This window comes from Aptenodytes patagonicus, chromosome 3 (assembly GCF_965638725.1).
Source record: "Aptenodytes patagonicus chromosome 3, bAptPat1.pri.cur, whole genome shotgun sequence".
Lineage (NCBI taxonomy): Eukaryota > Metazoa > Chordata > Aves > Sphenisciformes > Spheniscidae > Aptenodytes > Aptenodytes patagonicus.
Window position 1 is genome coordinate 105,697,439 of NC_134951.1, and position 18,629 is coordinate 105,716,067.

At 39.8% G+C, this 18,629-nt stretch overlaps 1 protein-coding gene across 2 annotated transcripts in view; it reads right to left on the bottom strand.

Moving 5' to 3' along the window:
• Positions 1-4,253: 4,253 nt before the first annotated feature.
• The window catches only part of LPGAT1 (lysophosphatidylglycerol acyltransferase 1), an 83,081-nt gene continuing 68,705 nt past the window's right edge, over positions 4,254-18,629 (bottom strand). For both annotated transcript variants that reach the window (XM_076334514.1, XM_076334513.1), the window contains exons 8-9: positions 12,756-12,862; positions 4,254-8,441 (exon numbers count right to left, since the gene is read on the bottom strand). In XM_076334514.1, coding sequence (XP_076190629.1) covers positions 8,290-8,441; positions 12,756-12,862 — 259 coding nt within the window. In that variant the 3' untranslated portion in view covers positions 4,254-8,289. The remainder of the gene's footprint in view (positions 8,442-12,755; positions 12,863-18,629) is intronic.

An 18,629-nucleotide genomic window follows, 5' to 3' on the forward strand; every position in this document is an offset into this window, starting at 1 on the left:
GATTTTAAGTTTGCCATTTTCATTGCAGGAAAACTACTGCCTCGTCCAGTGGACGGAGGTCCCTTTTTTTTTTTCAGAAGGACACGTAACAGTCTCATGCACTTCAAGATACGGGTGCAGAGGGACAGCTCCTATCTACTAGGTCTGGGTTTCTCCTCTTCACATACTTGCTGATGAGGAAGACCCAGCGTGTCAGCCTAAGAAAAACACAGAGATGAGGGAATACAACAACAAGAACAACAACAAAAGCATCTTCAGTATTTTCAAAAGCATGGAGGGAGAAGAAAACCCAGCAGCTTCACCTTGGAGGAAAGCACTGGCAGGCTGGGTTCCACAGTGCTGCTGCACCCACCACCTCCTCAGGAAAGGAAACGGGTGCACGAAAAAGGGAGCAGGCTTGCTGACTGGCCTTCCTGGAGGTAGGGGAGGATGGGACAGAAGTTAATCAGCAGCACTCTTTAACATTGTCGCATCTGAACCTGAAGTTTCAACTTCTAACCTCTTGTGTGATGGAGTCTGCTGCTTCTGAGGGGAGAGCCAGTGGATGAAGGGGAATGAATCTTCCCTAAAAAAACAACCAAGATTGCAGGGCAAGGAGAAAAAAAGAAGGTCCAGGTATAACAAGCAGATGAGTTAGAGAGCCACAGCTCGGAGCTGGGAGTGTGCAGCTTCACCAAAGGCAAGACAGCTGGAAGGAGCCGTGAGCAGCCAGCCACCCCTCAGAGGTGAAGAAAACCTTACTAAGGGACTGGGCAGCACTTACTTCAACTCAAAGCCAGCCAGGCCTAACCTAGCAGCAAGGACACCGTGGGGAGGGAGAGACTGGTTTAGAAATTTCTTTTCTCCCATCTTGTCTAGCCGTTTTGAGTCAATATTCAATATATGGTCTCACTAATGCTGCAGACAGAAATCCTACTGCCCTCTGCTCCTACCTGGCATATCTGCTCAAAGGGTCAAATCTGCCCTTTGATTTATATATATGTGTTTATTTACAATGGAAACTCGTATGCAGCCATCCGTTGCCAGAGTCTCTCACTGACAGTTCACTGTCACCGTCTTCTGGGACAATTTCTCTTCCTGATAAGACTCTTCATCTAATCCTTGTGGCTAGGTGACCTTCCTTTTGCCTCTGTTAGGATGCTTACTGTCACACACTCTTTACTAAGCGATTTGGATTAGTCAGTGACTTGTCCTCATAAATAACAAATTGGTAGAATAAAAAAAATGTATTTTATTTCATACCATTTATGAAAATATTGTGTATCGTTGAACAGATCTGCAGAGAATTATACTAGTTAACTGCAAATGGAAAATTTTCTCTTCAAAAGCAATTTCTCCTTCAGATTCTCAAGTGAGGTTACAAAGCCTCAACTATATTCTATCACACAATTGGCCACATTTGCCATCTCATCAAGTTTAGTATTGTAGTTTTGTTTAGCAAAGCCACGCTGACTGGCCTTACTGAGGTTAGCTTATTATTGACTCATCGTACAGACCTGGAGTTTGATCTTATTTATCGCTGTCACAATGTCCACTTTCCCCATTTTCAAAAAAAATCTGTACATCACAATCCAGTGAGCTCCTTGCCATCTTTAACACGCATGGATCAACCTATCCATTCTTGTCAGCCTCTAGTACTTGTGCTTTAGTATCATTTACAACAAATTCTACAAGGTTTGGGGTTTTTTTTAAAGTAAAAATATAAGCACCTTTATTCAGCTGCACTAGATGCTAGCACTAGCTGCTCTGAGGTTCCTGATGCATCACTTCTCCAACCTCATGGAGAAGTCTTAATCAAACCAACCGGCTAACTCAGTACAAAACCAGACTGACGCTAGAAAGGACAACTGACCAGAGAGAGCTCTTCCTTATTCCACAGAGAACTTAAGGACATATGGGAAATTTAAGTCCTAATGGATTCTATCTACATAAAGATACCAACAAGACAGACTTTTTTGCAGGGGGAGACACTGTGATCTCAAAAGTAAAGGTAAGTACAGCGCGTAACATGTCTGACCATCTCAGGCGCCCGTTTTTGCCCACACTTCAGACTCCTGGTCCACTGTGAGCCCCATTCTTACAGCTCTGCCCATTACTCCGCAATTTCTTTTAAGAGAAGCCGCCCATTTACAATCAGCTAGAAAGTCATGTACTCACTCCGCGTGCCCCATGGGCTAAGCACGCTGTTTTATAGTATATTCGAAGCTCACAGCAGCTCTCGGAGAGGCAGGGAGGGACAGAGGGAGAGAAACACCTGGAACTGGAACCTAACCGCAGCAATCCCCTGTGCCCTGAGCTAACCTGCAGCAGGCCTTTCAGTACATTTCACAGGGTGCTTTTTTTTCTTCTTTAACTCAACAAGAGATGAGTTGTAAACCGGAGCATGCACACGACATTCACGTACCTTTTTTATTTGTTGCTCAGCTGAAATTAGTGATACTTAAAAATGCAGAGCATCCTTTCAGAAAAGCTGTGACAGTTACCAGAAGAGTAAAAATGCAAGACAGAGTCCTGAGAGATAAAAATTTATTTATGTCTGATCAGCATGTCATGATATGGCCACAACTCATACAGCTGACATTCTCATAGCCAAAAGAGGGATTTTTTTTTTTTTTTCTTTTCAAAAATACATTTTTCTTTCTGGCAGGAAGGATTTCTTTAAAACAAACATTTCATACTAGGCAGGAATTAAAAACAATGGCTTTTCCAATATGACAACACGGCTGGTAAGCACTGGATCCCCCACCAGCATCTTATATTCAGATTTCAAGTTTCCCCTCCCACTTTCTCCCTCCCCGATTCCCCCCACCCCTCACAGAGAAACAAGACAAAACCCAGAAGGGAAACGAAGAGGTAGACGTAACTACAACCATGGCGCTGTTTTGGAAATTGTGCGAGATGTCTTACTACGCTCCAAGGAGTTCCTTTGTCCTTTGTTGTATGTTGCGGTATTCCACACCGGCAGTTAACACGGAAGGTGACGCAGAGCTAAGAGCTATCGGTAGCGAGAGATGCCAGGGCCACAGAATGAACGGCGCTGTTCCACTCGATATTGCTTTGCCTAGCTGAAGTTGTTTAAAAACAGACCACTCGCTGTTAGAAAAATATACCTATCTACAAAATGATTACAGCCTTGCTCGCAAAAAGGTTGGATTCATGTCTTTCTAGGATGGTGGCAATCCAGGGTCGATGGGGGCCCAGGTTCTGCTCTTGGCGCGCCCTCAACTCTCAGAGACTTCAAGGGGAATCATTGCTACGCAGGGACCTGCGGAGAAACTCTGTAGCTTGAGCGTCGGCAAAGTTCCCAGCGGGTGCTGGAGTGAGCGAGGGCTGCAGAAGCTGCTTTCCCCCCTCCTCCTTACTGCTCCACTCCTCCCCTTACCGCTTCTGGCAAAGGAACATTTGTCTCCGTGTCCTTCCTGATGAGAGCTCTAATAAGCAACATTATCTATCACAAATTAGCACTGCAGTTGTAGAGCGAACCAAAGTGTCATTTTGCTATTTGTTGTGTTTATGGTAAGCACAATAGAGATTGTGTATCTATTGGATATAAGCACAATAAATACAACCAAAGAAAGTCATCTCATCTGTTAAAGATTAGAAGCACATGAAATAATCTTGGAAAAAAAAAAAATCAACTTTATTTTTGCCACACACAACAAAAAAAAAAAGGGAAAAGACACCTAAATCTCTGTAGAGAAACGCCGCTTCTGGTACCCATCTACATTTCTGAAAGACATCTTGGCTGCTGGAAAGATTTGATAAAAAAATCCAATGAAATAAATTCCATAAAATAATTCCAAACATGGCCAGCCCTTTGCAAAATCATTGAGAGTCACTACAGGCTTCTGCACCCGTTTTGTCACACAAAACAAAGATGCAGGTAACACAGGAGGGAAGGAGAAAATTGGAGGTGAAAATAACTGGTATCAAGAAAGCGAATTTTCATCATACAAAATGAACACCATTATAGAGTAATTTTAAGGAACTAACTCACTTTAATAGGACAGTTGTTCGGTGTATAATTACTTCATTATCCAATGATAAAATAAAAGGTTTAACTTTAAAATGCATAGAATCCTTTTAAAGACTTCTTTTGTATCACAGCCAGGTAGTCTACAGTTTTTACAGGAAAAATAAAGCTGCTCAGAAGTGTTCATAACGTATGCAGACATTTTAAACCAGAGTATGGTTTCAATTTTGCTCTTCCAATTGTTCTTTTTTTTTAAAAAAAGTGTAAAAACTATCAAATATGCAATTTTGCAAAATAATCCTTTATTTCATATGGCTCCATTATTTCCAAACAATACAGTACCCCAGATGTGTAATTATTTTGTGTGATTGTATCAGATCACCACAAAATCTCCAGCTGACTATCAAGAGAATGCACCCGACCCCAGTCTTGTGATTTGGAAATGCCAGTTTTAAGTACCTTTGGTCCCAAAATTTTATGTCAAGGCAAAGTGGAGCAGTTGAATCCTGTCACACACAGTGATCGGTATCTGTATTATCTTGTACAAACAGGTGAAAAAAGTTAACAGCACTTTATGGCAGTGTCAGACAGAAAAAAAACCAGTTACATCATTTGCAAAACAAGTGACTAATGAACAGTACCACAGTGATCATTGCATTTTTACTGCAATAAGATGCATCTTATTTTTGATGCTGGGGGTGAAGGAGGGAGAAGGAAGCTTTTAATTTTCCAGTGAGCCTGGTAAATTGAAATCTTGCTTTTCAAAATCTGGTAAGAGCAACTTAAAAAAAAAAAAAAAATCCCTCCTGCAAGCGACATCATTGTTGAAAAGCTTGATAGAACCGTACATAAAATAGTAGAGAACCTGTAAGGAAGGTGCGCTCACCAAAGGGCACTGAAGAAAACGCTGCTCGTTGTGAATAGGCAGATACTCCACGTAATGGGATTCGAAGAGCAGTAATGCTAAACCGTTAGGACCTGCATCGTTTCAATTGTAACAACTTGTTTATGAACAATTAAACATAGAAACGTACAGATGTTTTGTGTGCAACCCTGGCAGAGAACCATCTTTATTCGCAATACACTTATATCGCTATGTTCTCACTTCCGTGTGCAACAGCTTTCAGTTAGCATTTTTTCTGTAATTTTTTCATTCTGTATCACTTTATACAGTCCTCCCTTATATTTCTCCTAATATAAATTCAAAGTTATGTTAATTAACCGTTTTGTGATCAACTGTATGGTTCACTAACATCATTTTCTAGCAAACGCATTTTGAACTCTTCAGAAGAGGAAGCCCACGGATGGCGCAGCAAAACGCCCACTACAACTGTAACGCTGGCCGACTGCCAGAAGGTAGAACCGAACTGCAACCGACAGGAATTTACGTTTTACAAACCAGCCTGCTAAGCTCCAAACAGTCTTGACCAGCATGGTATTTTTAGCACAGCGTTTCCTATCTATTGTATACTTCTTATGTTTTTCCCCTAATAGAAAAACTTCTTTTATCCAATTTATTCTCTTTCATGAAGCAGCATCCAAGTTCGTGCTGGGAAGGTACTTCCGAGTTTCTTAAGAACGGTTTCATTCCACTGTCATCTACAGCAACTCAGCCGTAAGGAGACACAACGTCAGGCTCTCTTCACATTTTTCAGTGCAGGCAGGAAAGAACCCTAAGACCTAATACTATTTACTCACCCTACCAAAACAACAATCAGTGCGTGAAAACAAATGTCTCGCAATAGTAAGAACTATGGAGGAACAAACTGAAAATGAACAGGACCAGATAAATCAAATGATTATCTGAAACATTATTGCGCATTACTAATTTCTTTAGGCAGCATGTGAACACTCACTATTGACTGCAATCCACTGGGGGGTGTGTGTGTGTGTGTGTAAAAAAAAATGTACTGCATTTGAAAAAACAGTATGCTCTGACATGGAATTCACAGGGTCTACAAAGAACAACCTCCTGATGTGAGTTACTGCTGTGCAATCTGCTTATATAAACTTCCCTTTTTATATCACTCCAGACTGTCCCAGCTCAAAATAAAACCAGCTGTACTATGGGCATCTCTGTGGTTCTGATCAAGCCACCTGGCAGAGGACAGAAATGAGTAGCCTGCATCTGCATTTTGCAGTTTTGAGAGTCCATTTACGCCCACGTGCAGCAGACGTAACCACTTACACGGTAACGGCACCGGGCTGCCCCGAACACCCTCCTGTAAAATGGCAGATTAAATACATTCATTCCATCAGCTGTACTTTAGCCAATGTACAAGAGCAACAGGAAGAAAAACATACTCCCAAGACTGCCTCCCTTTCAGGGCATACCTCTTTTTAAACGGATTTTACGTTACACCAGAATTCAGGTGTGTGACTGGGTGTAAAGAGAAGGGATTTAGAAACAGTATCTTACCTAAAACATTACACTGTAGGCAACCCCGTCCTTTGCCTCCCAGCTGCAGTGGTTCTTTCACGTCCATGAGAGGACTTATAGTTCAGGGAACTTACTATGGTGTATCATTTTGCAGCCATCCCACTGAGCTACCTCGGGATAAAACTACTGCTTTTGGGGGGACAGGGGTGGCATATTTGACTAGGTATTTTTCCATTAAGTCAGGGAAATTGGCATTGCCTCGTATTTTGGTATGCTCTTAGCTCCCCCCCCCGCAAAGGGAACACTGGCTAGGTTTTGTATTCTGCACACCACCCACCGTGATTCATGTAACAGGAAAGGGAGAGAGAAGGGGGATCAATATTGCTAACTCGGAGCCAAAACTACTGAGGGCTTACTTTGTTCTCAGTAAAATTACTCTGTAAAAGGCAGTGTGCCAACATCTGAAGTTCTGGCTATCCTGCTTGTATTTAGAGAGATTAGTTTTATTTTAGGAACAGCTCTCAAATCTGTGTATAATCACATAAACACGATGCCAACTAGACCTGCCAGAAGTAAGACAGTACATCATAGACATCCTTTCAAAAGTATCCTATGTTACACATCCGAACGTGTCTTCTGTTCCCGTCTGCCTTTAAATTCAACTCATCCCTCTTCCAGTAAGATTTTAGCACAGTGGTACGCTAATTAATACTGCCCTCCATGTAGTTATTCAGAGTATTTACCATACTTTTTTTTTTCCACAGTAGTATCTTCCTATAGATTTATGATAGCAATTATACCTATTTTTTCTATTTAAGAAACTAGTTTTTCTTCTATTACTCCTTAGCAAAACATTAAGATGGTTGGCATTGAATTATTTAAACTCTCCCACAAGTATATTTAGCGCTGTTGCAACTAGCGGGGAGAAAAAGGCCTCTATAAACCACTCAAAGGTCACCTTGGTTGGACTGCAGTATACAAAATACAAAGGTGGCTAAAAATCACCAGCAGCACCAGCAGACCTTCAGAAACAGCTAGAATTGCTCTGGCTTCCAATGCGTGACAAATAAAGCTTTCCCCTATTCCCTAAGTTTTATGTCTTTCCTTCACTGTATTTTCACCTTCAAAAGTGCATTGTGAAAACTGATAGTGATCGTTGAGATGCATTCTGAACAAAAAGGGAAAAATAAACCAAGGGACTTTATATTTTCCAAGTTTCCTCATAAGATGAGATACTGGTAGCACACGGAATTCGGAGAGCTGATGGTAAGACCACAGCAGGGATGGGCTGATTCATCAAATGTGGATAGTTTTTAATCACACGATGATGCTGCAATGCTTTTTTGAGGACTGATTCCTCACAAAACACACCTGACGCTGGATCTTATTTGGGTCTTGGTTTTAGATCAATGTGTCTAATACAACAACTGCTGACTGCGTAGCTGCAAAGATACCGCCACCAGCTCTGCCGAGTATCTTTGACTCCAGCACAATGAGTTGCAATAAAGCACAAGTTTGTGCAAATGAGGAATCTCTACCACACCAATGCTGTACAGACTACTGAAGAGACAAGTTGCTGAATTTTCTGAGCTCTAACTACAATGCCAAGAAATACTTGTGGTGACAGAGCTTTCTTGTCACAGACATTCTTCTACGGTGGTTGTACGATTGCACCTTTTGTCCAAATGCTGAATTTGCTTAAGTGTGGGTGAGAGTATACATTTTTAAAAATACAGACAATTCTTAAAATAATACATCATCAGGTCACTATGTTACTGATCTTCACTTTTAGTGGAGTTTTAAAATTTCCCCAAAGAGAGGTAAGAGTCCGTCCAGTATTTTCCTTTACTCTTGAATATTCGCATTTGCACATACAACATGATATTCATTTGCAAGAGCCTGGATTCCCATTGTGTCCTCAGGTCCCATTCCACTTTTAAAACAGGCAATGATAAAAATACTGAAAGATGCAGTACCACATACCGCCTGACAAAAACGCAAGTGATTGTATGCCGACTAGCCACAGGTTACTGAGGGTCATCTCCCGAGAAATAGCTTTTGTTTGACCCTGTAGTGGAGGAAAAGCTCCTAAAAGAGAAAAGAAAACACATTTAATGCTTCTGCAGCAGGAACGATAGCCTTAATGCACGATTCTTTACTGTCACTGTTTGTCCCAGCAACAGTGCCCACAAACAATTAATCGGTTACTTCTGTATTATGCTGTTAAACTTTCAAAAGACTCTCCGCCATTATCAGTTATCTTCAAGAAAATTTAAAAAAACACACCCTTTTCTTTATTATTAAGAACAATTTTCATTTCATTTGGATATACTTAAACTTTAAGCATAAACTTCAAAGCATTCCTTAAAAGCAGCCATCCTCAACTTTGCAGGGAGATCCGACTGTCAACTAAGTTTTCTGTGTTATTTTTGAAGTTATGTTAATGTCCGTATGATCAAATTGAATGGACTCCACATTAAACTTTACAGCTGTTTGGTAATGATTTTGTATACTGTGAAGAAGCAATACACACACACTCAAGGTTCCCCTTGAATATATAGGTACATATACACATGCACCTTTTTTTTTTTTAAAAACAATAGTTTCCATATGTTGTTTGAACATTCATTGGCCAGTCAGCCTTATAGACTAAGGAAGCATTACAATTTGCTATTCAGTTTTTCAGAAATATTTTTTTGAAACGTCTGTTCAGATGAGAAAGACTCGCAGGAGATACAGCTGACACAATTAAAAAAAGTAATTTTTCCCTATTTTGACCTTTTCTGACTTAAAACACTAAATTACATGTGTCTGAATACATCAGAGCTTTATGATCATAAGCAAATTGTTGGCATGTATTTACATCAGCATATTAAATAATTTGCGTTACATTTTACTGAGATGCACAAAGACCACTTTGTTGTTGTTAGTCCTGAACAGTGGATATAAAAACTCTAAATATACCAGAGAAGATGATGTACTTGCTGCAGCATTATGGAGTCACAACTACTCATAGAAGAACAGGAGATGAATGATTCAAAGAGTAAAGATACAGCAGCGTCAATTCTGAATCTCAGAAACCACACAATTTGGGCAATTAGATACCATCAGCAACTTATCTCTATGCTTCACATTTGCAATCACTGGAGGAATTGCAATCAAGCATTTAAGACAACGCTCTTCTTCCTCTATGAATGCTCTTAAATTAAAAAAAAAAAACCAACCAAAAACCAACAACAAAACCCAACAAAAAACAACTAAGAACCACCCTAAAAAAACCACCCTAAAAAACCCCTTGATGAGTCCCATCCTCCTCTCACTGATACGTACTTTCACACCCGGGCAGATTTGCCACACCATTTATTCCCCAGTAATTCTCATTGCTAAGCTTCTATTTGTTCACTCTACATTTGTTCTTCCATGGCTCATTTGTTTTCCTGCACCAACACTGACCTTTGGTTTAAATAAATTCTCTTTTTCCTTGGTACTGATAGCAACTGTCTCTTCCCCCTCCTCCTCTCCCAAGCCAACTTGTATCTTACAGAGAAAATGATCCTTCACTTTCCTAGCTGAGACAAGCCATGCACTTTTAGTTGTCCTTCACAGAAACGACTCCTCCTTCCCCTTAATCACCTTAGCACCTATTGTCTGTCCCTCTTCCCGGTTCAATTCATATTTCTTGAACGGGGATGACGGACCTGTATGCAGGATTTCCAGATGAGGTTTCAGATTTGGTGCAATGAAGAGTATTTCTGTAGCACTGGTGACAACCCTCTCCTGTTGCCCGGTAGGATGACATTGCTTACATTTTTAGCTACATCACACCAGCTGGCTATGATCAGAGTGAATGAGGAGCATGATGACTTCGGTATACAGTTACTCATTTCCAACCGATAAGCTCCTAGTTTACAGGGAGTTTTTTAATTAGTCTCCAAGCTTTTTTGTCCTGCTAAATGTCATCTCATTTGTGTTACTGCAGTGCTCAAGGTTATCCTGCTGAAGACTTCAGAGAAATCATGAACTTGCTAATACAAGCTTTCCACTAGCTGCTAAAATAGGAGTCTTTGTGTTGCTCATACCTACAGATATTAACTGTAAACAGTTTTAACTTTATAGATGAAATGTGTAAAATGCACCTGTAAGAAAGGATGGGACAGTTTCATGCTCAAATTTTAGGCAGATACTGTCTTTCGTTTAATTTTAAGAGGTCTAATATTACAGGTTTTCCCCAGATCCATTAAAGTTCTTAACACTTAGGAATATAGCAAAAAGGAAAAAGGTGTTTTAGGCTTTGTTTTTTCCTCTTCCCAAATAAAAATATGCCAAAAGAATGTATTCCTACCAGTGACATTGTCAATACAAACTTTTAAAGTTTCACGTAGCACTAAATGTTACTCCAGCTTTCTGAAGTAAGCTTTATGAACTGAGAGAAGTTCCTAAGCAGTGTGTATTTAAAAAAAAGTAAAAAAAAAAATAATCAAAATGCTGAAACAACCCTAAGTCTTAAAACCACACCAACTTGAGACAACGTAACACGTCAACACAAAGCTAGCTCTTGAGCAGCTTCAGGGATTCCCCTCACATTAGGCCTCAGGACTTTTCCAGGGGGTTTCCAAAAACTGTAACAGCACTTTTGCAGTAAGCCAACAAAAGCAATGCAAGCTAGTTCTCAACTGGCACAAATGGTAGTAACTTTAAATTATGCTAATTTATGTCTAATAAGGTCTATGTCATAGCATTTACATTTAAAACATGTCTTATTAATTCATACTGATTACATTGGCAAATTATAACCCATTATCCTATTTTGGAAGCGCATTTCAACGAATAAATCTGATTATATTCATTATACTCTCTGAAATTCTGGTCTAGTTAGATTTTTTGGGTATGATTTATTTTAATGGTATTTGTGAAATAATGTCTCAATAACAAGGATTCCTTACCCCCTATTGACTACACTTGTAGTTTTAAACAGATTCACAAACTTATTTGTCTAATAAAGTCCAATATATGCATTTGGATGCAATTTATATAGCAGGGTCTGACTTTTGCCATCAATGATGGATGAGTGACAGCAGTATTTCATAAAGCAAAATACAACTCTGGGTTGTTAAAGAATTCCATTAATCTTTTTAAGCGCTACCATTGATAAATTAAGCACTCAAAACCAAATTAAACCAATAAATCATCTAATAGAAGTAGCGTCTTTGTTTAATATAGTCACTCTGGAATATTAAACTTGGTTGATTCAAGAGACAATATTTCCCCCCCTCAACAACTGTGCTACTTGCTAATGAAGAGATTATTTTTCTTCAGAGACAAGCTGCATTATTTCATCTGGAGTCTTCCTACTCAGTCTATGTTTGATAAACTTCCTTTCCTTTATGTCTAAAAAAACCCCTCTGTATTTTCCTCTCTGGGTTTTCTTTTTTTTATTTTGATGAATTCCTCTGTTTTGTATTCTGAACACACACACCCCTACCTGCCGGAGGGCAGATGACATACTTCAGTATCAATTGGATGGAAAAAAAAGAGCCTCGAGGAAACACTTCTCCAGCTATAGTTTCAAAGTATTTACCTGATACTTTATATCACGTTTGGCAGTATCCCTTCCGTAATGTTATTAATGCCCTAAATTTATTTAGATTCCTCTGATCCATTAACATTGAAAGTGTATTATAAAAGTGATCCTCGGTACCTCACAGCAAGGAGGCCAGTACTCACAGCACAGAGCTGCAGATCAAGACTCCAGAGACTTTATGCTATGTAATTCTTCCAGATCCTTCCAACCATAGCATCTTTCTGTTTAGCTTAACAGGAAACAGATGAGGACTATGGTTTTGGATTAGACCTGCAGACTATTTAGATCAGTTTTCTCTAACAGTACAAGTGCCAGAGGAACACGCTAAATAGCCGCACTAAGCAGATAAAGTAACCTGCCTCCCATAAGAGTCTTACTTAATCCCTTTTAGTCAAGAACTTGCTCATTTTAAACCCTGAAGGTTTTATATCCCCTCCAAACTTAACATATCTCTGAATACTTTTACTATGCATGTAAATGTTCACTACCTCTTTGAATCTTGCTGAATTATTCCAACTCAACGAAATCCTGTGGCAGCAGGCTTCATGGCTAAACTATGTTATTGAAGAAAAAAAGAGGATTTCCTTAGATCCGTTTGAATGTGGCAGCTTCCAAACACTACCCTATATTCTAATGTTACCTGGGTAATTTACCTTTCCTAGATAATTTCTTATCATACTTTTTTTGCCACATAGGAAGTATTGATAATTATATCTATTGTATTTGTGTGAAGAATGTATATGCATTCTTAAACCATTTTGAGATCCTTGTAAGAAAAGACATTAACAAAGCACAATTCTCTTTGCTCGGTAGCATCCTACCTGTTTCGTAGAAATGCGTCAAGAGATCCTCCTTTTCAATGAATCGTTGATATAACCAGTGTGTAAGAGCTTCAGGCTCTGCAGGTACATCTTTAACTGGAAAAATCCTACCAAAGAAACAAACATAATTAAACCTAGTGATCTGGTTTCGGCTGGGATAGAGTTAATTTTCCTCCTAGTAGCTGGCATAGTGCTGTGTTTTGGATTTAGAATGAGAATAATGTTGATAACACACCGATGTTTTAGTTGTTGCTAGTTAGTGCTTACACTAGGCAAGGACTTTCCAGCTTCCCATACCCTACTGACTGAGAAGGCTGGAGGTGCACCAGAAGCTGGGAGGGGGCACAGCCAGGACAGCTGACCCCAACTGGCCAGAGGGACATTCCATACCATGTGACGTCATGCTCAGTACATAAACTGGGGAAAGCTGGCCGGGGGGGCCGCTGCTCGGGGGCTGGCTGGGCATCGGTCGGCGCATGGTGAGCAATTGCATTGTGCATCACTTGCTTTGTATATTCTTTTATTATTATTACTACTATTTTACTTTATTTCAATTATTAAACTGTTCTTATCTCAACCCATGCATTTTCTCACTTTTACTCTTCTGATTCTCTCCCCCATCCCACCAGGGGGGAGTGAGTGAGCAGCTGTGCGGTGCTCAGTTGCCGGCTAGGGTTAAACCACGACACCTAGGAAATGCATTCTGTACGTGAAGAACAAAACTCCTCCCTTCTGCCCCAGCCCACCCCAAAACATAGAGAACAAGAGTTTGGTATAGTCTAACTGCACGGTTCATCCTCTCTCTGATTCACAGATCACATAGGTATTAAGGATACAAAACTGGAATATTCCAGGTTACCAGCCAGACGCACACAGAAGACATAGGCATTATTATCTTCTATCAAATACTGTGTTACAGCATTTGATAGAAGCTACTAAGTTGCTGGGTTGTTTTTTTTAAAGAGAATACCACCACACTATTTTACTATCCTTAAAAAAGTACAAACCAAGAAGCTATGAAGTTCATGCACTGAAACAGAAAGAAATAAAAGACTGAGAAGGTTCATCCACTGTTTGAAGAAACAGTTCTTCAACAGGCAGAAGCTATGTAATGACATCACTAAGTGCCAATAGCTCTTCTGTATCCCAGAAAACAAGTCCTCTGTGCTTTTCAAAGGATGCCAGCATCTTTGTCTGAAATTTCCAAGGCAGGTTTTAAACTGAAAACTGACCATGTAAGCAAGTGTACTCAAATATTGCTGCTCTATTTTAAAAACCCCAATGGAAGAATTACCAATGTTTTGGTACTTCTACGCTGAATACTAGGTCTACTTAGAAAGTCGGATATCCAGGGCAGAATTCACTGAGATACATACATACAGAAACCCCCAAACAACCCACCATACCTCACTGGATTTTTTTCAAAATAGAATTTCAAGTCTTACAGTAATTGTGAAACCTCCTCAGTAGACCCTAAGTGGCTTTTGATATATACAAGAACTTATGTATCTGCTGTGTTTCACTGGGAGGCCAATGCAGAAGAGATTTGTGTATCAGGCTAGCCTGAAAAATTCAAATTCATACTCTGAAACGTAGGTTTCTCTTTTCAGGTGAGCTCTCATTTACCCTGTCATCTATGCCATGCTTCTATTTTCATTAGCGGATTTTTCATTTCTTTTTAAACGCAGTCTTGATTGATTATACTGAAAAGAATTTGAAGTAACACCACAATCATGTGGGAAGTGTCTGAACAGATAAGGGAATGTCACACTACAGAAATAAGACACTTCTGAAGAATGCTTTTGTTGCTGTTACTGTTTTCAACATCTTTGCTTGCTTTGTTGCCGAGTCATTTGTACCTCCTCTTTTCAGTTTGATGCATGGAAAAGTAAGCTGTAAGCGGAGGAGAAAAACAGCGAAGCATTGCTCTAATGAGCGAATTAAAAAAATAATGGTGCTTCAGTATACAGAGATAATTTCAATAAAAGGAGATTAACAATTTTATTTTCCAACTATGGCATCAACACGAACTCAGATATTTCTGTAGCCTTTGTAGCAATTCTACCTACGTCTTTCTCACACTGCGGAGTTCTCTGTGCTCTAGTAAAGCCAGTGTCAGCAACCAGAAATTAGCAACTGTTATCTCAGGTAAAATACAGTTTGAAGAAAAGTCTTTGGCCAAAGACAAATATGAAATCGTTGGTGGTCCAGTAAATAGCTCAAGTCCTCAGCGTGCATATTAAGAACAATGACAAAGACAGGTAATAAAGAACTACTTTATCTCGAAGCCCAGACGTCGTACAGCAGATTAAAATTAAACCACGTAGAGGCAAGTAAAACACACACCCACAGAGAAAGGACCATTTTTGTTTAGGGTATAACACTAAGAGAGACTTACTCTCTGTCCCCAAACACAACCGAGTTGCCAAGCACTATTTTTACTCCCTTCTGCCTATCTGCTGTGAAGAGATAAAAGGACTCAGCAACGCAATATTGTGTTTCACAGTATATTTCTGAAGGACAGATGCTTGCTTACGCAAGTTTGAAGACGGTTCAGAACTAACAGAACGCGTGTGTGGGCTCAGGACAGAAGTCTAGCATTACCTGGCTTCATACGCAGTTTCCATTGTAAGCTGCAGATATTCTTTATCTCCACTTCTCAGTTACCTAATGGGTAACAACTCTACAGCTCGATACCTAGTTAAGCCTGGTAGTTTTCTAAGAATGTACCTACTAGTCTGAAACTTATCACAAGATCTTACAAGATACTCATTAGAAACAATTTATGAGCTGGCACTTTAATGGAGTAGCAAAGCAGCATAAGCGATACCAGTATTGTGAGAGACCAATGGAACGCAGCACACCACTTTCCTGCTTGAATCCATCCAGGCTCTTGTATGAACCAATACAGTACCAGAATACTTGAGTCTCTGGATATAAACTCCGCTTCTTAGCGGTTTAAGAAGCGGTCACCGTTATACCCATTTTGAATGAATATTAATATGCAGAGTGGAAAACAACTGGTTTTCCAATAATGCTACAATGACTGTCACCATTTAGCAATGGTAAGTGCTGATGTATTTAGAAGCATTTTCAAACATATTTTTAGATTATCCAGAGTTATTTTTACAAGCAGAACATTCTTATTAATGACTGAGCTAAATTAGAGATGGAAAGTTAAAAAAAAAAAAAAATCCTTAAAACTCTGGAACAAGCCCTTCCTGTACTAGATAAGGTGAAGCTAACACCCCCCCCCGTATTTATACTAAACATTCTGCCACTATCATCATTCTCTGCCCATCAGAGGGCTCCTTTTGCATCTGTGTTTTAGAAGAACACCCTCTTTAAGGAGACTGGTTTCAGGAAAGGTAACTGAGAGAGTCTAACCTTACAAAGCTCTCTACACAGACAATCCAAAACAAGGGCGGAAAGCCATCGCTCTAAATGGAGCAGGGTCATCCCCAACCATCGGCTGCGAGGTCTGCCAGGTCTACTGTTAAAAGATGCAGGAAATAAGTTTCTTCTTTTCAATGAGATATGTAAACAGTTGTCAATGTGGTCACAGCATGAGCATCATCTTGGCTCTACCCCACCTTTGGGCATCCAGCATCAGGAATGCCACTAAAAGCAAACAGTTTGCTGATCTCATCAGGAAAATAAAATGTTATCACCACATAAAATTGTCCTGACAAGGAACAAGGTCAACATGTAATATCTGAAGCTTCTAGATTCTCTTGGGCACTTGAATCTTCCTAGTTTTTGGACAAAACTAACCTCACATTGCATGAAAATAAGAATGTTCTTTGTTCCTGGTGTAGCAAACAAGGAATTTAATAGCACTGGATAAGATAACTTGACCAGAAAATTCAAGCAGAATGGAAATGCCTCCTCCTTTCATTTCTCATCAAGGGAACAGCTGCTTTGCTATCATCACGGGGAGGTGAGGAGGGGGTAAACTTCAATAAAAGCAGTGCCACCCATAGGCTGCACCCTGAAAAGTTAAAAGTGGTGGTAGAAGTAAAGACATACTCTGACGGGAGTCTGCAAAGCTGTCTCAGCTTCATTAAAGCAATCTTCTAGCTGAAGGTTACCTATCTGCAGCTGTGAGGTGACAAAGGCTGTGGGACACTCCACATAGCTGACTGAGGGACGGCAAGTTTCTTAAACCACTACACAAATGTGTTTCTATGTCCCAAACCAGAATATATTAGCACAAATGACAGTCCAGGAAAGAAGAAAGGATTTTAAAAAAGAGATGTAACTGCCAAAGACATGTTGGCATATATAAGAAATTGTGGAGACTTACCTACTGATAGGCCATTTCTCGAACGATCCCAAATAATTTTCAGAAATGCAGCATTTTCAGAAACATTTAATCTCTTTTAAATGGTCCTTACTGGAGAAACAACCTCTAATTCTTTATTAAAATTCTAAAGTTCATAGATACCACTGTTAAGTACCAATTGCCATTCATCATCTGTTCTACCCTGAATTAAAAGTTCTTTATTACCCCTACGCCTTCTAAATCATAATATTATTTACTGTTTCAATGACTCTTTAAATAAACTCAGCATGATGGAGGTTGTTGGTACATCTCAGGCATGACCAAAAATAAGTTACTTGCGTAAAAAAAAGCATATTAAAATATACTGCCGAACTGGATGCCCTTCATAGACATTTCTGTAAAACTCATTCAGCAACCACAATGTATTCCATCTTATTTATAGCTAGGAGTCTAGTTTACTTCAATAAATCTGTATCAATGTAGACACAAAAAAAGAACTTCCTCAGTAGCTGAAAGCTTGTTTCAACAGCAGCACAGTACAAAAACTGGTACGAGAAAGAAAGGTGACATAGTACTCATCCGCATTATGGCACAAAGATAGCTGAGTTAGCTGGAAATAGTGTGGTACTTTCATGCAGCATAAATGCAGCTACCCTCTGCGGCGGAGGCGACTACAGCTGGCTCTGACTTCAGGGCCTCTACACCACAATCACTATCACGCAGTGCAAATGCGGGAGATGGTCAATGCAAGGGCATGACCCAGCAGGAAGCCAACGCAAAAAAACCTAACCCCACGCCATTCTTGATTGAGAGGGAGCTAAGCATCAAACAAACTTCATACCCAGGGGTTTTTCAATTTTTAACTCTTGGGTTTTGACAACAGAACTGCAGCACATGGGAAATCTTACTGTTAGAGAAACTTGGACACCAGCTGAGAAACACCAAGTCAGTTAGACTAAAGAAGTGACTGGTGTATGAAGAAAAGAAATAATCCCAAAACTCAACTCACTGTGGGGAAACGGTGGGAGCTGAAAATAGTAGCCAGTATGCAGTCTTGCTACACAGACACCAAACCCACTCAGCTTATTTCTGCTGAGTGTAACTGCAGTGAATCTGGATTTATGGTCAATGTACATCACAAAATGATCCAAGCGTAAAGCTAAACCATTCTGATAAAACAAACCTTTCCAACAGAGTCATTAAAAGGCAGGTCTCATAGTGATGCCTGTAGTTAGAGATGCCGTGTACCTTCCAGCCCTTTTTTTTTTGGTGCTTACTGCTTTAACAGATGGGTTGAAATTTCCCCAAAAAATCCCAGTGCCATTTGACCTGGAAGAAGTTTATTAGATATTTTCTTTGAGTATTATGTTTCAGACAGCAAACCCAGTTTTTCAGCACTTTCCAATGAGTTTTGAGACAAGCCTGTCAGGGTCAAAAAATTATTCGATAGTTGAAAGGATAAGTTCTCACACCTTTGTGTTTTGAAGAATCTGAAATTTGGTAATTGTCCTTTTTTCTAGGGAAGTGTCTTTTTGACATCCTGAGGAAAATCAGGCCACAGCTTAGCCTAATTATGAACTTCTGAAAAA